Raw genomic sequence first — 21,862 nt, forward strand, 5'->3', positions numbered from 1 at the left:
AGTCACGGCACATGCCCAGCATTTGAATGGCAATGCCCATTGACCTTGCTGGTGGCAGCCCCCTGAAATATTTTATTGGGGACTTGGACCCTTAGGAGTTGGCTGGTATGTTTGCTACTAGGATAGCCATCCTCCCACCAAACCAGAGGCATATTAAATATGCTTTTAACTTACGACAGGCAGAAATTCAATGGGTGGCCATTGCCTGTATTTTCCCAGAGATAAGAGACTCCACCTGGTGTATTTTTTAAACGCCAGATGAGCCTCACCAGAAAACAAGCTGGCAACACCACTTACCAGGAGAGGATCCAGGTTCAGGTATCTGCCCAGGTATGAGGCACACTGGACAGTCTCTCAGGCTTGGCCCCACATGGCTGGTGTGGGGATAAAGTGGGTGGGGTGAGGTCCATGCATACTGTGCCAATTTGAGGAAAGGCGAGATAAAAGTGAAGCATCTGGTAGGCCACTCTTGAGAACAGGGAGCTGGGCTAAATGGTTCATTGGTCTGATTCCACAAGGCTCCTGTGTACATATCTTAAATATGCAGTCTATTACAGAGCACAAAGGTAAGTCCCTCTGAGTTCAATAGGACTTAATCCCTAATAAATGCTAAGGCTTGGAATTGTTCACTGAACATTCCAACAAGGCGTTTTTAGTGGACATGACTCTCCACTGTTTCCTTGTTCTGCATTACAGAAGGGTTGCTCACGCCCTGGTCCTATTTACATATTTGAACAACTACCAGCTTCCTCACAGCTTGTATTTGAACTTTATGGCCAGCATTTGGGTGGAGCTTTCTGTGCCAAGGAATTACCTTCTTATAGTGGCCTGACAGCTCAAGCTGTAGTACAAAGGTAAGCCAAAGGTAATCGTTTAGTTTAGACTTTTCAATACAAAGAAATGACACCAATCAGGATCCCTGTATATAATCACCTCCCACGCCAGAACAAATAGTTCAACCACACATACAGACTTACAAAAGAAAAGCAAACACTCAAACCACAAAAGACAGGTTTTGTTTTTTAGGTATAGAACAGCTGATTTTTAAAAACATTTTTTGTAAAGAAAAAGAGAAATGTAGTTGACATTCCACAAGCACCTACCTTGGGTGAGATTCAACATTGTTCCAGAGTGGAAACAGCAGGACTCTCCTACTTCACCTCCCCCTGCAAGCTCCCCAAGCTCTCAATCTGCTCTGGAGGAGTCCCAACCCCCTGGAAGAGATTTTAGGGGGTACAGCAGGTTCTGGGAGAAGCAGAAGACCCATTTGTGCACGCAGGAGTCCATTGCACAAGGGATGTCTGGATATCATCACCCATCAGTGTCACTGGAAATCCGTTTCCTTCCACTCTGAGAATTGTTTGAAGTGTATGAAACTGTAAGCTGCACAGGTGTGCATGCCCCATTGTCACCAGTGGCATATAGTCAGTGGACTAGGGGGAAATAGGCTAGTCCCTTAAATGTTCCTGGTAAATTAAGAGTATTAAAGCATTAAGGCCTGGCGCTTCCTTCCCAAAGCATGGGAAGCTTCTGCCCAGCTTAGGGAGGGAGGTGCAATGCTCACACATAGGACATCACCCCCACCCCCCATCACCTTCGCAAGCTGGTGCCTCTGGTCCCAACTGTTCTACGAAAAATATCACTGCATGACACCCTGCTGACAGCATTTCTGCCTGCCTCACGCTGTTGGTGGATTACTTTATCCACAAAGTGGCTTGCAGGCAGGTCACTGTGGCTTCCAAAGTGTCTAAAAATTCATTCCCTGGAGCAGCTCACCATCCCTCTTCTCTGACCTTGCTGGCTGGAGCTGATGAGAGTTTGAGTCCAACAACATCAGAAGGGAGAGAGGTGCCCCCATCCGTCTCCCAAACCACAGTTTAGCATTGTATCTGTACTGGCCCGTTGTTCCAATAAATACAAAATAGCCACAATACAGTTATACTTTATTTGAATTAAGGCAAAATATCACATAGGTTAAATATAAATAGCATGGATACATGGAGTTCTTCTCTCATTGCTAAGCCAATATTCTGATCACTGCTTTTAAAAGCTAAAAAACAACAACCCTATTTTAACTATCCCTCCAGTGTACAATACAAAACGAGTACAAGAGACACGCTTTGAAATATCACAGTGTTTAAAACATGGCATGGACTTTTATTTAAGGTGCGATTCTACAAGAATAAATCAAGTTTGTTTGGTAAAGAGACGATATATGACACTGAGCAGGTATCAAAGCAGAGGGTTTTCAATACTAATGAAATGACTACCATGTGCTGAAAGAAATGGACAGAGGTAACTAATAAAGGGTACATATCAGCAACATGAAAACATTTCTCCTTGCTCTTTGCTGGTTCTCAGATATACACATTACTTTAAGACTACCTCATGTGCCACCAGCTTGTGGCTTTGCCAGCACATGAACTTGTTAATGGACATTTGCGAGCAGACCTCTGGTCTTTACTAACATTTTGAGCTTGAATCTACTTCAGTCAATGCCAACATTTATAGTGATAATGCTGCGACGTCTGTTTATTGAATTCCTTCCCTCTACAGGTGTATCGATCACCCTTATTTTGTCACTAACTGAAGTCACTACTTATTCACCCAGGCTTTTGGTTGATACTGAGGTATGGTCAGGGTCATTGTGTGCACTGGTTCTGTGGTCTGCAGTACTCATGTGGGGAGCTGCAATCCTCTGATTTTAGTTACTTTAGTATTTTTTTGTATCCAGTGGTTATTCTTAAGTTATTCTGTTCTTTTATTGTTGTATTATGAACCCCTTGTCATCCTATTTGGATGATGGGCGCTCTAAAACAAACAAATGACAAAATCATCCTCAAAGGCAATGCATTAGATGTGGCATGGTTTTCTCTAGTCAGGGAATATTCATTGATAGGAAGCTGTATAAATGTAATCATCTTCATCTTCACAGTGATGTGCTTAATTCCAAGTAAGTGTTCCCTGACACATCACCTTTTAGGATTGAAGACCCCCTTTGCACTACATATTTAAAACAGCATTATACCACTTTCACTGTCATGGCTTTCCCCTAAAGAATCCTGGGAACTGTAGTTTGGGGGAAACCGTGATGGTTTAAAGTGGTATGATACTGCTGTAGAAGAAGAAGAAGAGGATGGATTTGATATCCTACCCTAAGGAGTCTCAAAGCGGCTAACAATCTCCTTTCCCTTCCTCCCCCACAACAAACACTGTGAGGTGAGTGAGGCTGAGAGACTTCAGAGAAGTGTGACTAGCCCAAGGTCACCCAGCAGCTGCATCTGGAGGAGCGGAGACGCGAACCCGGTTCACCAGATTACGAGTCTACCGCTCTTAACCACTATGTGTAGTGCAGATGAGACCTAAGTGATTTTGTGGAAGTCTTTGTTTGTATTTCTGAGCTCCTGCCAAAAATAGCCCCAAATAGAGGCTCAAGCCCACTATCACTGTATTCTTTTCCCTCCATCAGGGAAATGGCAACAAGGATTAACACAGAATGTAATGGTTGAGATTAGTTTCTTTCTACATGTAACAGAGGGATTTAAGAATATTATCCCCACTGTATATATTATACAAATATTGTATAGAAAATATTTTTGGTCTATCACTATATAACCTTACTACATTATAAATATTTTTGATCAGCAAGCAGCACTCTGCTTTCTAAAATAAATATTAAATATCATGGTCTGCTATACCATATTGCTTTAGTTAAACTTAACTTATAACCAATTACTATCAGGGTTAACATGTGAAAACTACAATTTTCAAAACATGCCAAAATGTGAGGAGCATGCACAGAGACCTAAAAGCAATAATAACTTTGATAAACTTCATCCAGAAGTATAATAACAGCTCTCTTCAAATAACACAAGAATATATTTTTTTAATCACAATATTGTTCACTGAAAATATGCACTTAAGTATATATACAAATTGATAGCACGAGGGACTACTAGCAAAGTCTGTATGAACAGAAATTATTCATCAGTACACACAAATTATGATAAAATCCTGCTATAATTGAAGTTGATATTCAAGGCAATTCAATTCTTTAAGTGCAGTATATGGGGAATAAATAGTTGTATGATGAAACAAGATTTGTGCTGTTTCGTTGGAATATGCCTAGCCACATCCCTAAAAATACTGTATTGTTTCATGGGCCCTGAGTATTGCTGGCTTATGGCTTTGCAGTATGTATGCTTTTGTCTCAGCAGTATAAGACTTTTTTTGGTTATTTTCTAAGGCCGTGATCTTAAACACATTAAACTTTGAGAGGTTCGCTTCTGAGAAAACACTCTAAGGATTGCGCTTTAAGGCTGTGATCCTATGCATACTTACTTGGGTTGGGAATAAGTCCCACTGAACTCACTGGAACTTGCTCCTGAGGAAATGTGCATGGGATTGCACTGTAAGTTTCTTGCCTTGAAATTACCTTCGCGCTGGTAGCTACTTAGCCAATTGTATTGTTGCAAGAGCAAGTCAGTGTCAAGGGCTGCGATATCAGACTGAGACAGGACTTTGTGTAGCTCCTTGTGTATTTGTTGGCTTAGCTTCCCATAATATTGTGGGCTTATTATATTTGTTAGCCTTATGTATTTCTTTGCTGAAATTTTATTTTCTGTATACCCAACAGATCCTGACTATGGTATGCATTCTATATTCATGTCACAGAGGTGGGAAGCTCACACTCTACTGAATACACCTGGGGCAATACAGTTGTACCTTGGAAGTCGAATGCAATCTGTTCCACAAGTCCGTTTGACTTCCAAAACATTCGGAAACCAAAGCGCGGCTTCTGATTGGCTGCAGGAAGCTCCTGAAGCCAATCAGAAGCTGCAGAAGCCCCGTCGGACTCCAAAAGAACATTCAAAAACCGGAACACTCACTTCCGGTTTTTGATCATTTGGGAGCCGATTTGGGAGCCAAGGCATTCGAGATCCAAGGTATGACTGACTTCAGAAAGTAAGAAGTGGAAGCATAATATGTAAATCTCCTAAGAGCCTTTCTAATAAAGACAAATCCATAAAATGATTTTACATCCTTCTTCATCTATATTTTTAAAATGTGCACTTGGACCTCCTTTACTTGACCACGTGGGATTGCCTTAGGAGATAAGCTGCTGGACTGGACATATTCCCTGTAAATTCTATTTTCTCCTCCAGTCAACAATTTGAATATAATATAGTATAGTGGTGGCTGTTTGCCTTGGCTGAGGAATAAGAGTTCATACACAGACTAGTACTGAAATAATATTATGTGAAGAGGCAGACAGTGGCACTTCTCCCTGAAATAAGTTACATGGCACAACATCAAAATGCAGAGAGATCAAGGGGGAGAAGCTGCTTTCCCAGCCCCCACAGAATATTTGTAACATTTAAAAACAAAGTGTGGGGGAAGGACATTATAAGCAAAGCTAGGACCACAGTATTCCTAGCAAATTTTAAATCTGTAGAAAAAGCAATAGGTATTTACTAACATGTACATATCTGGTACTAAAACAATAGCTCAGCTCTAATAAAAAATGCTAGTACAATATTTCATACTTTTACTCAAGAATTCTACATTTAGTTAAAATAGCTGGCTTTACTATGATCTGAAGATTGTTCCTCATGAGTCACAATGGCCATAGCGCCTTAGGGGATGATTTACACACCAGGATGCAGGAAACATACATCACAAATAGGCACACAATATATGGCAAAGACTAATAACCCATATTCTTTAAGAAAGCATAATTAAAACACATTATATTACTTAAACTTCTATTTAACTTCACAGAGAAGCAACCTAGTACATTTAAGAATTTAACCTGGGCTGAAATCCTAAACACACTTTCTTGACAGCGAGTCCTACTGAACACAAAGGACTTCTAAACAAACATGTAGGCTTGGATTCCTACAAGATCTTGCCTTGTTTCAGTCTGTTTTTGCAATTTTAGGTAGATGTTACACATTCCTGAAATAACTGTACAATATATAGTTGTTTATTATTATTTAATTTGTATACCGCCAATGGTGGCGGTGGGGGCGGGGCACAATTTGCACCAATTCTACTTCACTCCCTTAGCATCCTGAGAGCAGATCATCATCCACAGGGAGCCTTAGCTTCAATCCAAGGGGATAGTGTTTAATATATTTTATGAAACCAAATGTAGCTCAGCAGCAAAGATTATTTTCTTAGCCTATGAGGACCCATGCAGTAAGAAGCACCCATCTCTGTTGCAGGATTTTGCAATTTTACTATAGCTGAGGGTTAGAATGACTTATTATAGAGGGGAGAAAACCTGTTGCCAAAGACGTAAGCAAAGGCAACAATTTCACCTGCCTACACTGGGAAACAGTGACCTAGAATTGAGGTGGGGAACCTCTGGCCCTGCAGGTGTTGCTGGACTAGCACCTTTCATCCCCAGCCAACAATGGCAGAGTCCCCATCTCTTAAGGGCACTTAGCCATTATGGGTTAGTCCTTGCCAGGAGGCTACAATGGAGCTTGATTCCTGCAAGGTACGTAAAATGGGCTTTATTTGAATGTCTACTGCCTCCTACACTCCATCTTAAGACTCTTGCTGGGCGGCTTTATCCCAGGTTGTTGCCACCTAACCTGATGAAGAATTCTGGGGAGCTCAAAACCCGGCATGCTCTTTTGTGGCATTTTGGTTGGCCTAATAAAGACATTGTCCTAATATGAATTTCTGGAATATGTCAAAGATGTTTGACAGTTTTACTTTTCTCATTGCCTGCCTTCCCCCCAAAAATGTGCCAATGTACCATAAAAATATACTTTTTGTGTGCTTTTAAATAATGCATTGTTCACATTCCCCCACCACCACCACTTGTACTTCTCTGAAATCCAAATTTGCATTTTGTCTTTTAACCAATCTACCTTGTGGAAGACAGAACGCTGTCAGTTTTTGTGAACTTCATTTAACTTCCCTTAATTCATCTGAATTTTTATTCCTTTTCAGTTTTGTAAAAATGCCAGACCCTTTTCTAACCTTTGAATAAAATTGCTACCTATTATTTATAAACCACATGCTTCCCTTCCCAAGCCCCAGAATATATATGTGTCTGTGTGTTAAACCTGCTCTCCCCACCCCGCACCCTGCAACGTTAAGGCTATCTCATTAGTGGCAATGCAGAAATGGACATATTCTAAAATCGCTTTCCTTGATAGTGAACTGAAACAGTGCCTTTGTCCTGTCCCGGCAGTGGAACATGTTCCATTTTACACAAAGACACTGAAGAGGGGGAATTCAGCTTGGTTAGGCTGTAGCAAGTCAACCAGAAAGCAAACTGTCCCTGAGAAACCTTCATACAGACTGTAAACACTTTCCAGTTCCCGGGATCCAGCCTTAAATTCTTCAGTAAACAAGAATTCAGCAAACCTAAGGAGAAGAAGAAACCAAGACAAAAAGGAGAGAGTTACTCTGTACAGTAACGTCAACATGTTGCTATTTCAAGCTGGATTCAAAATTGTCCTCAGTTTGGAACCAGATTTAATCAAATGTGTTCTTATGTGTTATGGACAGATTCATTCCCTGGCTGTGTGGTCGGCTGCATCCAGACCATTTTTAAACCACCCCAGACCTCACACATGGAGGGGACACTGGCACTGCTGCATTGCTGCAAACTCCTCAGCCCGCCAGAACCCACTAATTTCAATGAAAGAGTATGGCAGCAATATAACTGCTAGCACATTTACAAAGCTAAGCTACGTCTTGGTATGGTTTCAAATTGGATGGGGGACCACGTGTTGCAATGTGGAAGTTGGACTAGGTGACCTTCTGGATCCAAACTTGAGCTCCATAGATCTGGGCGGGAGGGGGGATCACAAAACTCCATTAAGGATAGTGGTGTCTTGGTTCCCACGGGAAAAAAACCTCAGGTTGCAGTTTCTACCAAAACCTTTACTACTCATATCTCTATAATGCAAAAGCAAAGTAACACACACAGCCCCACCCACGATGAACCAGCAAATGTGTGATTTGCTTTTAGGGTTTTTGTTTTTTGCAAGTATCATGAAATGCATCCAAGACCAAGCCTTCAAAATATGAATCTCTTTGGGATTAAAAGCTGTCTCAGCTTCCACAGCTGTGGTGCAGCCTTCAAAAGCATCCTTATGTGTCCTCCCTGCCTTAATTTGATGCAGAAATTAAGAAAGTGCTCTTGGCTGATCATAGAGATAGCAAGAAATAAGAGTGGAGGTTTTCTGTGGTGAAAATAAGCCTATGTCTTGATATGATTATTAATACTCATAGCTACTTTTCAAAGCCAAACTACAAAATACTACTTCAGAAACTTTAAATTGCCAAGATGTAGATAACAATCCATATATATATATATGTTCCAGTAACAAGAAGCCAAAAGCACCAGCCTGAAGATGACGAGTGAGACCTCGTCGAAACGTCGCCCAGACACCCCGACTCTTACACGGGAAGACACCCGAAGACACCAAAACCTGCATTCCTGTACCCGTGAAAATCTACGAAAGCATATATATATATATATATATATATATATATATATATATATATATATATATATATATAATTTTCCAGTGTCATTCCAATAGCCTCATTATAACAATATCAATTTTATCCAGTTAATACAATTATTAATACCAATTATTCAAGTGTCAAATTATATAATTTAATTAAACTGCCCCCCTCGCATGCTAGAGTTAATGAGTTCATTCTTCTACATTTCTTCTGCGTTCCAAAGTTTTGATAATTTCCATCACATTCCATTCAGATATAATAATCTCTTATATAGCAGCTTCAACCTTGTGATTTCTATTCATGTTGGCATAACAGATAATTTGTAAAGTTTCAAGTGAGGAACTATAGCTATAATCCTTATTCTTTCCTGTGTGTGAAAGTTTTTTCCATGATGTTTCCCCATCCATATATGGTGTTGTATTGTTCATTTCTGCAACTGTTGATGGTTCCCATCATGCCCCAGGAGAAGCTGTTATCTCACAGTTTCTAAAAGTCACTGCATCACTTCGTCCCGTGATTCGACTTCCATAAACAAGCCGTCTTCACCATTTTCCCAGCCTAGGAAGAAAGGTCTGAATCCAGACTGCAGATAGTTAATCCAAAAACATGTATAGTGGTACCTCGGTTTAAGAACAGTCCGGTTTAAGAATGATTTGGTTTACAAACTCCGCAAAACCGGAAATAGTGTCTTGGTTTGAGAACTTTACCTTGGTCTAAGAACAGAATCTGAACAGTGGAAGGGCACCGGCGACAGGAGGCCTCATTAGGGAAAGCATGCCTCGGTTTAAGAATGGTTTTGGTTTAAGAACGGACTTCCGGAACGGATTAAGTGCGTAAACCAAGGTACCACTGTATTCAAATAACTGGTAGACTCCTTTCCTCCCAGTTGCTGATTTATGGCCAATTATCATGATCTCAAATACATTCCTTTGTGGATAATGGAGGTTAGGGAGGACTTTGCTCTATAGTTTCAAAGCATATCGTTTCTCCCCCCCTTCCCTCTCAGTTCCTTTCTCTCACACACATAGTTCCAATTTTGCTAAATTCCATATTATATTCCAATTTCTTCCATCCTCACTTGTGCAGATATTGTTAATAAAACTTGCATTCTGGGGAGGATTGCCATATCATAAATGTAGAAAAAAGCTTTAAATAAGCAAACCGTGGGCTCCCCTGCCTCCATTGTCGCTTTCACCGAATGAAATCCGCTCTCAGTCCAAACCTTTTACATCCTTGGAGCTGGGTTGTTTTCGCTATTTTTAATCTCATCATCTCTGGCACGTGTCTGTAGTTTACTCCAATTAAAATCCAATTAGCAGGAAAACCTGTGCTTCCAGGAACAGGATGGGGGGGTCATGGCAGCCAGAGTGCTCCATGCACTCAGTGCCTTTGCTTGCCCTCGCATTCCATGGGGAAGCAAATGCCAGACCACCAGGCAAACTGTGGGTGAGAGCCTGGTTCCTCTTCCATTCAAAGAGGAATGCAGATAATGATATTTCCCCATCTTTTTCTGATTGTCTCTGTCTGTCTCTCTCCCTTGGTGTTGGGGGAGACTCCATTCCTGGCGCGCCGGAAACAGGAAGCTGTTTCTGGCGCACCGGAAACAGGAAGCTGTAGATAACAATCCTTTGTTCTGTTTCTTCCGGCTTATCTGGCTTCCTAGCCAGTTGGAGTCAGAGGGCTCCAAAAGCCTCATGGAGGAGCTATTGTGCTATTCTGAACGACACCAGTAATTGGGTCTATCACTTTAGTTTTGCTTAAAGTGACAACTGATAGGAGTCAGCACCTTTGGCAAAAGAATGTTAATGTTGTTTAATGGCCGTGAATGTTTCCTGAATAGGCAATTCACCTTCAGAGGAGGAGACAGAGAGAGCTGTGAATTGGCAGTTTTGAAGAGACTACAGAGACAGAGGCTGAGAGGGAGAATGAGCTGTGAGTTGGCCCAAGGTGAAGTACTTTGGGGTGCAAGGTCCCTTTTGAGTAAGGTTACCAGATTATTTTCAATGAATCCAGGGACACTTTTCAGCTTCAATGGATTTTGTATGGGGACTGATTTGTAAATCCAGGGACTGTCCCCGGGAAACGGGGAGGTCTGGTAACCTTACTTTTGAGGGATCTGGTGTAGTGAAGTGGATCTACTGACTTGGAGGAGTGCCTGTTTGCTTCCATGTGTAGGCTCTGCTTTTATATTTTTAAATAACGAAAATATAACAGAAATGCCATAACTCTCTAGTGCTGTCTCATTCAAAAGAAACTAAACAGTTGCTCCTCACTCCTTGGAGTATTAGGGCCAAGCCACATATGACATTAAAACTCTGTTATTGCATTTTATTTGCATGATTTTTTTTAAAAAAAATGGAAATAGCTGTCGTGCATGTATGTGTGTATGGGGGGAGCAATATCACTGTGTCAGAAAGTGATCCTGCAAACTGTCTTCTTCTGTGATCTCAATTAAAAACATGTTCTTCTGCCTCCCATGTTGCTATTTGCATTGGGAGGAAAAGCTCCTATTGATGCCAATGCAAAATAGCAGTGTCCAGGTTTATTTTATTAAAAAAATAGTATTACAGCCGGGGACGGGGAGTTTATACTCTCTCCCCACCTCTGCTGCTAGGAGACCCCTACAGCAGCTATTTCCATGTTTTAAAAAATTCACAAGCCCATTAAATGGAAAAATGCTTTTAATGGTACATGTAACTTGGTCCTTAGGGAGGCATAACAGTATTTTAGGTCTCTTCTCTTCACTGCTGAGAAATCAGTCTGAATACAACAGGGACATTGTTATCTCCAAGAGGCTTAAACTTAAAGGAGCATTAAAAAGCAATATGACCTACAACAAAAGAGTGCGCCGAACAAGGATTACACCAATATTCAAAGAGGTTCTGTTAAAGAACAAACCTTTGTGCTCTGTAGATGTACTTAGAATTTCCAGTTAGCCTGTATAGGAGCAGGAACACATAAGCACTGCCAGCCACTCCATGACATATTCCAGGTCCTTTCTTCAGTAGTCCCTTCTGCCAAGTTAGTTCTCCACAGCGGATACAACTGTCTAGATATTGGGGCTTCTTAGAAACTAAGTATGCTTTTGCAAACATGTATGCAATGCCTAGGAAAATAGCAAACCAAAGAAATGTTGTAAGTACCAGTGAAGAAATGAATAATGGAACAATTACTACATAAGATCATATGTATTCTCTCCTTCATATTTATAGGTGTGAAGTGCAGGTTAGTTGACTGGTAACAGAAAACTGTTTTTCAGTTTTAAAAGCCCACCACTGCCCACTCAGGTATCTTATTTTATGACTGAATGATATAATTCATAGTAGGATGGATAGACCGATAAGATGTATTCTGAAAGCATGAGAAGAGCTAAGCAGGTCTAGCCAGGTACTGCCTGGGAACCATGATTCCACGAGAAAATAAAAGCTGAATATAAATGTAAGAACATAATTAAAATTAAATCAAATCCCCAGCTGTCTTCACTAAAGTACTCTGATTCACTAACCTGCTTCCCTATTGCAGGTGTGGGGAACCTTTAGCCCTCCAAGTGAACCTGGCCATTGGCCATGCTTGCTGTGGCTGATGGGAGTTGCAGTTCAGCAACATCCACAGGGCCAAATGTTCTCCACACCTTCCCTATTGCCTACTGCAATTAAGGGCGGGAGAAACACCTGCCAAGATGCTTGTTTGCAATCTAAATTATGGGCAGGAAAGGGTGGGATGATAAGGAGGGGCTGGTAGCATAGATGATAGCAAAGATCACTGGTGGGCTTTTAAAATAAATAAAAAAGGCTTGGGGGGAGACACTTTGCAGAAGGTGGTGTTTAAAGGATGCATGTGTTGCTTACATTGCTGCAAGTCCACTAGACATGCCGCAATGCACAATTAAGCAGTGTATCAGGCTCGTGATACATTCTGACCTGCATTACTATATACAGAGGGGATGTTGTGAAAGAATGAATAGGGCTGATCACAAAAGTGATTGACCCTGTTTGATTCTTCATGAGTAGGTTTTAGTCCCGGAAGGACCATGATGCTCTCTGCATCAATTTCCACCGGAAAGAAGTCCCTCAAAGGATGCTCTGGATTCTGGCAATGCAAGTAAACTGTCATAGTCACATGAACAAGCTATGCTGCAATGCATTCAGATTTCTAATGGCTGCAGTAGCAAAGGAATCTCCATGTGTTTTGAGAGCTCCCTCCATTGTCTGATCTTCTAGTCACTTCAGTAATACAAAATATTTAAGAGCGTAATGTTAAAATTGTGTCAGCCTCACATCAAATGTTACGAATGGATACAATTTGGCCTGTTTCTCAGCAAAACAGCACTGGGTGAAATTGTGTTTTAATGACTAATTTCTGGCATCTACTTCACAGCATCTACATTGAGAAGAACCTGGAGCGCCATGACACCAGTGCACAAGCTCATTCTCCCGTTCAATCATCTCTCCTAGTTCTGGAGGCCAGTTGCAATTCTGCTCTTGATCCATAAGAAAGTCAACACTCTGCCATACTAGTTCCTGATCAGCAGGTGGAATATATTCATAGTAGGAAAGCAGCATCTGTAGGATGGATGAAAGGCCGTGAGCAGCTCCTGTGAAGAACAGAAACAGTTACAATAAAGTAGGTAGCGGTGCACTGAATTTTTGCAGGGTTTTGCATCTTGGAGGAAACCTGCTGTTGGGTGGCTGAAGCTCCACTCAAAGGCAAGCCACCTCTTGCAAAAGAAAAGGTACATTTTGTGTCAGACACTGCACAGTGTGAACCCTCTCCCTCATTTGACAAATGATTTAAACAAGAGAATGGAAGGGACACGGATCAGCTCCAGGCAAAGGGCTAGCCAACAGACAGGAGGAGTATCCTTCAGAGTATGGTGCAGCGAGTAACCTTCAAATTTTAAAAAAGAGCACAACATTTTCACCCCTGTCCTCGCAAGACTGCTGATATGGTGCCCTCTTTTTGTAAGGGTGAAAAGCTTTGCCTAACAGAATTTACCCTGTTCTGGCTCACCACGAAAGACAAGATTTCTGCATGCATATATATCAATTGCCTAGTATATATTTCAAGACAAAAATCCCCCAGTTGAATGTTTCTAGACCTGACTATTTTCGAGCCTCATCCTTACCTATTGCTCGTGTAGGCCACTTCATAGCCAGGTTTGTTGTTTTGACTCCCTAGTATAAAATAGTATAAAATAATTCTTATGGATGATCCATCTGAACACTTGACAGAGAAAACAAAGGATGTGCATTTGGTCCATACAGTGCTTTTTTCTGGGGGGACGCATACCCCTAAACATTTTGTGAATCTAAGTTTGGCCTCATCGAGGGGCAGTATTTCAATATGAGTAGGAAAATGAGAGTACCCTTAAACATTTTTTAGGGGAAAAAGGACTGGGTCCATATATATTCTCTGTATATTATATTTCTTGGGTGCACAGATTTTATATCTCACTGTGGAATTCTATGCATGTCTCCTCTGAATCAAGCCCTATTTAGGTCAATGGGACTTACTCAGGCTTACTCTTAGATCCTTCCATTAAAATGCAATGGAAATTTCCTAGAAAATCAGCAGGAATACACCTAATTTAAAGGTCTCTACTCACCAAGGTATTCTGTTCCATAGTAAGAGTACATGAGTGGAACTGGTTTTCTCTTCCTCAGAGCATACTGTTTCCCAGACTCTAACATTGCTTGACAAATTGACTTGATTTGTGGTGGAGTCAACACCTAAAGGGAGAAAAACCTATCAGACGTGGTAGGCGTGAAATGTAATTTCTAACATTTCATCCTGAGATATCCTTTGAAAGGTGAAAGATCCCCCAAGTCCCTAAAGAAGGTTGATGAAACTATGGCCTTCCAGATGTTGCTGAACTCCAGCTTCCATCAATCCCACATGTGAGGGTGGCAGCCTGTCTTAGGGGGTGAAGGGAAGGCTGTACAACACACAAAGAGAACTCTGCCCTCCAGCACCTTGCTGCTGCTCCTTACTTCCCAGTAAACACTGCCTATGGGTGCTCCTTATCACTTAGAACATTGCTGGAAAAATGGTAAACAAGATTGGCAGATTTTGCGTGCTGCTAGAAATAGATCACTGCAAACAGGGTAGAGATGTTTTGTGGCAACAGGATGCATCATGGGAGTTCCATGCTTCATCCAGAAGGATGAAATGAAATACATAAAAGGTACATTTGAAGGAGCCACCAGTTTCTTTGTTTGAAATGGGTTTTATACAATGATGGAGAACATGCGTACAAAATGAGTGAATAATCTCCTTTGCATATTCTTAATTAGACTCCTAACGATATGCACTTCAGTTAATTAAACCATTTCCTCAGTACCTATTTAATCTATTTTTCTTCATCAGTAGGCTTCATATCATTTAGGAAGAATTTAGAGGGGGAATTTACAGCAGAGAAAAGGTCTCTTGTGTGAGGAGAAGGCATTTCTGCTCAAGCAATTGCCTACCAATGATTTCTGCTGATTCCTGTCTGCAGCTGCCCGCAACCTCCCATTCCACAGCAATCCACAGGCTCTCCCTCAGGAGAAGCTTTTCAGGGCATGCAATAATGCGCAGCAGGAAAGCCTGTTGCATGGGTGGAGTCCCACTCATGCTTCATTGGTCCAAGCCTATAAAAAAAAACCCCCTCACATGATTATATAAACAGCAATATAAAGCCCCAAATGTTACAAAATACTTTTATATAACATGGAAACCCAGGTGGCATCAACCTTCAGTGTCCTTCATCACAGCTGAATGGGCTGTCAAGCAATATCCCATGTCTGATGCTTTCTCCTAAATAGTTAGAACACTCATAACTTTGGCTTATTGCACTACATCATTATAGGGCAGGATACTGATTTATTTATGTTATATTAAAAGACAGTTACTGCTTTCATTCTCACTGTCCCACTCCAGCATGACCAAGAAATGTCACCCAAGGCATGGCTATACACGCAAGAGTGGGCTTGATTCTCAAGTCTTCTTATTGAAGTTCAATGGAGCATAAGAAACAGGCTGCATTCAGGAAGACAAAACCTGCTCCCTTCCACCAAAGTAATTGGAGCAACACCTGAATAGTGTTCCTACCTTCACTCCTTTACTTTTGCATATACAGTGGTACCTCGGGTTAAGAACTTAATTTATTCTGGAGGTCCGTTCTTAACCTGAAAATGTTCTTAACCTGAGGTACCACTTTAGCTAATGGGGCCTCCTGCTGCCGCTGCGCGATTTCTGTTCTCATCCTGAAGCAAAGTTCTTAACCCGAGGTAATATTTCTGGGTTAGTGGAGTCTGTAACCTGAAGCGTATGTAACCCGAGGTACCACTGTATGAAGTAAATATTCACCTAAAGAGCTCTGAAGAGTTTTGGAGAACTTGAAAGCTTGCCACACTTTTGTGGTACATATTTGGGTTGAGCCTAACAAAGGTATTCCCCAACTCTGAATTTTGGAGTTTCATATATACTGCCATAAAAGAAAAGAAAAAAAGAAAAAAGCGCGCGCGCACACACACACACACACACACACACAACCCACAAGATCTTATAATCTGCAGGATGAAGAATTAACAAGATGAATTTATTAGTCAGCTATGTAGATTTGGTTTATTCCGTATGATACTTGTTCGTAAGGACATCAACAAAAGGCATTCATTTTATGTCTCACAACTGTGGAGAATGAACAGCAGAGGGAGCTTTTGCAGCAGCTGTGATATACACAAAGAATGCTATGAAATGCAGAACACAGTTTGTATTCAACAGGCTAACTTAACTTCGGAGGGTTTTGGCCCAGTAGAATAGGCTTCTAAAGCAGTGTTTCCCAACCTTTTTTGGGCAAAGGCACACTTGTTTCATGAAAAAAATCTCGAGGCACACCACCATTACAGCCCCGTGACGTCAGCACGCAGCGTCACGCCGGGAGGGACATGAATTGCTAGCAAATTACATAATCACCTCCTTGAGGGCTGGCTCATCTTCTCCGAAGGCAGAACCCCATTAATTAACAGCACAGACTCACACCATAGCCAAGACGAGGGGGGAAAACCTCAGTCATGCACAGTCATGCACATGTGGGGGCTAAATGAGGACGAAGACCGGGCAGAGAGCAGGGTTCAAATCACCCCACCTGACCAGGACAATCCCTGGGTGCTCCCTTGGGCCACTCGCCTGACCCACCTCGCAGGGCTGTTGTTGCGAGGATAACACGGGGAGAACCACGCACGCCCCCGGGAGCTCCTTGGAGGAGAAAGCGGGCGATGAATGCAATGCACGAAATATATGAGAGGCGACCAGGTTTTGCAGGTGAGGGGCCCCCGCCAGCCTCCGCTTCCAACACCCGGCGCAACGACGCCGAAGTTTCCCCCCGGGCTCAGCTCGGGGAGCAGCGCTGCTCCCCCCCGGCTCCCCTTCGCCCTCCCGGCTCTCTCTGCCGCCCACTGGGGACCCCCCTCACCTGCCAAGTCCGGAGCGCCGGTGGAAGTTGCATGCATGCATGCAGGGCGCCGTGTTGCCATTGCATTGCACTGCACTCCATGCAACGCCTGCATGCATGCATTGCCTTGCATGCCCGCCAAGGGGTCTCCCCGCGGTCCAATGCGTCCCCTCCGGCGCGGATGCAGCATTGCAAAAATAAAAAACCCCCGACGCAGCCCTACCTGGGGGGCAGCCTCCGCCGCTCCGCCTCCGCGGGGATGCCCGGGCTCCATCCTGCCGCCCGATCTCCGCGGGGGCGCAGGCAGGCTGCGTGGGGTCTGCGCGGAAGAGCCCCTGCCCGCCCAGCCGCCGCCGCCGCGCTCATTCCATGGCCAGGAGAAGAGTGCTTCAAATAAAACGCCCGGCCCGCCAGGCCACGCTGGGAAACGTAGTTTGTGCACCCCGCGTGGGCGCGGAGCCCAAGGGCGAGGGGACTACGGATCCCGGCAGCCCCCATGCCGGGGACAGAGGGGGAGAGGCCGGGTGCAGGGATGGAGGGACGGGTGGGTGAGCGAGTGTGTGAGTGGCAGCCGCCAAGCCTTGGCCGAGAACCAGGAAGGGCCTCCCCGGAGGAGGAGGAGGAGGGAGGCGCAGAGCAGGAGGGAGGGAGGGAACCCCAGGGGTCATCTAGTGACGGCGCCCCAATCGAAAATTTGACTTAAAAAAAAAATCTTTCAATTTTTTTAATTTTTCCCGCGGCACACCAGGCAACATCTCGCGGCACACTAGTGTGCCGCGGAACAGTGGTTGGGAAACACTGTTCTAAAGCTGTGCTGCAATGCAGCACATCAAAAACTGGACTTGAGTGCCATCAGGTCAGTTTCTTTTTTCCTGATGGAGCCTATAGGAACAGTGATTTACTCCAAGTCTTTGTCATGGAAGGTGATGCTTTGTATGTTTTTTGTTTCTGAATTTTGCCAGTGATCTCCAGGAGCAGGGATATAACAAGTAAGCTAGCTACTTTTCATGATTCAGGACTACTTTTTCTTTTTCTTTAGCACATTCATCCTCTGCATCAAAACACACAAAATGATTCTTCAACTCTACAGTCACCCAAAATAATCTTTCTTATACTGTAGCAATGGTATTAAATGCTGACTTGCAGGACTGTGGGACAAAGTCACCATGTTCTGCTCTGTAAACCATCACAACAACATATTTTTTTAAAAAATAAACTGCAACAGCTATCTGCAACTATTGGTATCAAACAGCAACTCATCTATCCATTTATGGGTGTTATTTTGCCAAGTGGGAAAAGAGAGAAAGAGGGAGAGAGATGGCACACTGTTACAGAGTAGTGGCTGGAGACAGACGTTGAGTTTCTGAGAGTGTTGAGATCTTGTTGCTCTTGTTGTATGCACTCATTTCTGGTCTCTCTGCTGTTGTCTCTGTTCAAAATTATTTTGGAACCCTGAAAAAAAATCTGTTTACCACTTTTATTTTGCTCAATGATTTGTAATTTATGCCTCATAAACAGCCCCTAAAATGGAAGCATCAACTCATGCTACAGAAGAATGCTCATAGCTAAAAGAGAAAACACACAGCAGGTGATGATGGCTCTCTCATCCTTTTTCACAACTCACTGTAAAACAGAACAGAATTAAAGGTAAAGGTAAAGGGACCCCTGACCATTAGGTCCAGTCATGGCCGACTCTGGGGTTGCGGTGCTCATCTCGCTTTATTGGCCGAGGGAGCCGGTGTACAGCTTCCGGGTCATGTGGCCAGCATGACTAAGCTGCTTCTGGTGAACCAGAGCAGTGTATAGAAATGCTGTTTACCTTCCCGCCAGAGCGGTACCTATTTATCTACTTGCACTTTGACATGCTTTCGAACTGCTAGGTTGGCAGGATCAGGGACTGAGCAACAAGAGCTCACCCCGTCACGGGAATTTGAACCACCAACCTTCTGATCGGCAAGTCCTAGGCTCTGTGGTTTAACCCACAGTGCCACCCGTGTCAGGTGACCTCTAAAAGTGTATTTGACTGGTGGAAGAGTCAGCTAATTAAAATGTATATCTAGAAGAGCTATGATTAAATAAAGCAAGCCACAATAAATGCTCACTCAAAAAAAAAAACACCTTGTCTGTTTTTCTTTAGTGGATCATTTTCATATACGTACTCTCAGCATTCCTAATATTCCACTGGTGCTAACAAGCAAGCACAACAGAAGAGAACTCCACATTGGCAAAGAGCCACTTTTATTTTGCCTGCTGATTTGCAATTTGTGCTGCATTAACAACCCAATGAATGGAAACATTAGCTCAGGCTACAGAAGAATGCTGATCTGTAAAAGAGAGGAAGATCAAATGAAGGTTGTGAAGTCTCAAGACACTTTAACTTTACAGTATTCTATGCCCTCCCCCATAAACGAGTGGTTATGATTTTGACCCAGTAGCCTCCATGCCAGATCCATTTTCATTTCTTATATAACACACACTCTCTCTCTGACACACACACCATAGACAACTACAAAAGGACAACCAGAGAAACTCCTGTGGCATAAAGAGACAGCTGTTGCCATTGCCTGGAACCAAGCACATGAATCCAAGCACAACTGAAGTCACATTCTGAATGCAGACATCACATAAGGCTTGATATTGCTCTGTTCCAAGAACAAAGAGAGAGAGAGAGAAAAAGAGAGAGAAAGCAAAAACGAATTGGAGGAACAACGGAAGTAAGGAGCACATTCTCCCCATTCAATCTGCAGTAGCAAAAGAGCAGGAAGGTAAATTCTCCTCATTAAACATTTAGCATTTGAGCCTTGGATACAGGCAAGGTTAAAGCTATGTTAGTCTTGCCTTCCTGTGCCTCCTTCTCAGCTGTCACTGCATATAAAATAAGCATTCCTTGGGGGAGGAAAAGACGGTTTTGTCAGAAAATGTGATTCAGACAGTATAAAAATATTCCCAATAGGTAGAAAGAAAAAATATTTCTTCAAGACAAAGACAAGCAAGAGCCACACTAGAAACCAAAACAGTATGTCCTTAGTATGCAAGGTGGGTTTGCTAAGGCACTGTTTTTTGATGGGAGCAGCTTATTACATGGTTAAAGATTTTCTAATAATCAAATACTTAATGGTGATGCTTTCATCCCACCTGCATTCAAATGCTAAATGCTAAGCACTAAAATTGTTCTAGGAAGGGCGGATAGATTCTTTTCACACATTACAGGGTAAAGAAGACTCCCTTTTCCCTCAATGTGAGTCTATTACATATTTTCTCTAATCTTTAAGAGACATTTTGCCCAGGGTGTGTTCACGGTGTGTTTTCAGCCACAGGAATGCCTTTCAAATATTAGGTAAAAGCTGACTATAACATGCCCAGCACCAAGTCCACCACCATTTTGTGACTGGCTCCACCCTGTGCCACCATTTTGTGAGAACCCATGATGTAACACACAAAGTCACCCTTAGGCACAAAAAAGATGTAGAAAATAACATGGCATTAGGAGATAAAAAAACCCATAAACTCCTGATCCAAGAGTTATTGCTTGAAAATAATCAACAGGACTTAAGTTGCAACTACTGTATTTGGATTCAGAGTGCAATTAGTTATTTTGAGAAGTAACTACAGCAAGGGTAGTCAATGTAGTGACCTCCAAATGTTGTTGAGCTCCAATTCCCATCAATTCCAGGCAGCATGGCCAATGGCAAGGGATGATGCCAGCTGCAATCCAACATCTGGAAGGCAACATGCTGGCTACCCATGAACTAGCAGTAGTGTGCACTGTTATCTGCTGTATATACAACTAACAAATCAATGGAAATATTCCTCAGCCAATGTAGCTACCTTATACTGAATCAGATCATTGGTCCATATAGCTCAGCACTGTACTAGCAGTAGATCTCCAGGATTTCAGAAAAGCGACTCTCCCATCATCCCTACACCTGGAGATACCAGTGATTGAACCTTGGACCTTCTGTATGCAAAACACATGCACTGCCACTGAGCTACAGCCTTCTGGAAATGAGGTATGTGGAATGGAATCACACAGGAAGACAATTCTGGAGTAAGTGCCGGAAGCCCCACTCACCCCAATTTCACTTTGCAGAAGATGGCACATGAGTTACTCAAAAGAAGAAAACTCCAGCGACCAACTGGCTGGCTGTTTAGCTCCCTTCTTTAGCATGCACGTCATTGTGTCTGCAAAGGGACGCTTACAAAAATAGTCTGCTGAATTTCAATTTGCAGGTCTGCTCCCCTGTGCCAGCACAACATATTGGAGCAGCTCAGGAAAACAGAATGTGAAAATAGATTGCAAATGAAAAGGAGGCACTCTGAGGAGACAGCAGATGCCTGGTGATGCTTGGGAGACTGGACAAACAAAGCCAGAAGAGAAGGGCCAGAAGGACAGATGCAGGCAGCATGTGGCAAAAAGAATGAGCATAGTAAGCAATATAGTAGACAAGATAGAGCAGAACCAAAAGAAGAACCAGAAGGCGAATGCTGCTCCAGATTGGGTAGAAAAGACAGAGGAATGCAATTCTGGGCTTTTCAGCTGAATAGCTGCCAAAATATTAAACAGAAAAATCTTTAGGAAGTCCAGGCTTGAATAGAAAATCAACATTTAGCAGGGAGCTAAAAGGGGAAGAAAGGAAGAAAGGCATATCTCAAATGTCACTTCTTGAGTTTAAGGGAAATTGCTATGATTATAATTTTAGGGTCCTCTGGTTACAGGAGCCTTAAATGGACACAGTGAAACAATTCATATAATTATTTTATACCACAGAGCCATGGTCATTATTTGAAGTGCTACAAGACTTGGTAGATCTTGCTGCAAGCAAGCAACATGGCAACCTTACTAGAAATTGACTTGCCAATTGTTTGTGTCAATTATCACTGTTCTTTTGCTGCTGCCTGGGTTGGGGCAACTGGCTAAAATGTTTTAAATGG

General features: G+C 42.6%; 1 protein-coding gene and 1 long non-coding RNA gene across 3 annotated transcripts in view; one reads left to right on the forward strand and one right to left on the reverse strand.

Moving 5' to 3' along the window:
- The first annotated feature begins 608 nt into the window (after positions 1–608).
- LOC309531665 lies at positions 609–12,999 on the forward strand. The gene is made up of 3 exons (XR_014219367.1): positions 609–854; positions 10,340–10,446; positions 12,877–12,999. It is a non-coding gene; the product is annotated as an uncharacterized lncRNA (long non-coding RNA).
- The window catches only part of LANCL3 (LanC like family member 3), a 28,211-nt gene continuing 10,222 nt past the window's right edge, over positions 3,874–21,862 (reverse strand). The window contains exons 2-5 of one of the 2 annotated variants that reach the window (XM_082221296.1): positions 14,105–14,228; positions 12,896–13,093; positions 11,398–11,605; positions 3,874–7,386 (exon numbers count right to left, since the gene is read on the reverse strand). In XM_082221296.1, the coding sequence (XP_082077422.1) occupies positions 7,227–7,386; positions 11,398–11,605; positions 12,896–13,093; positions 14,105–14,228 (690 nt within the window). In that variant the 3' untranslated portion in view covers positions 3,874–7,226. Of the gene's footprint in view, positions 7,387–11,397; positions 11,606–12,883; positions 13,094–14,104; positions 14,229–21,862 lie in introns of both variants that reach the window. The other variant, XM_082221295.1, reaches the window with a different exon arrangement.

Source organism: Podarcis vaucheri (assembly GCF_965113315.1).
Source record: "Podarcis vaucheri genome assembly, chromosome: 4".
Taxonomy (NCBI): Eukaryota; Metazoa; Chordata; class Lepidosauria; order Squamata; family Lacertidae; genus Podarcis; species Podarcis vaucheri.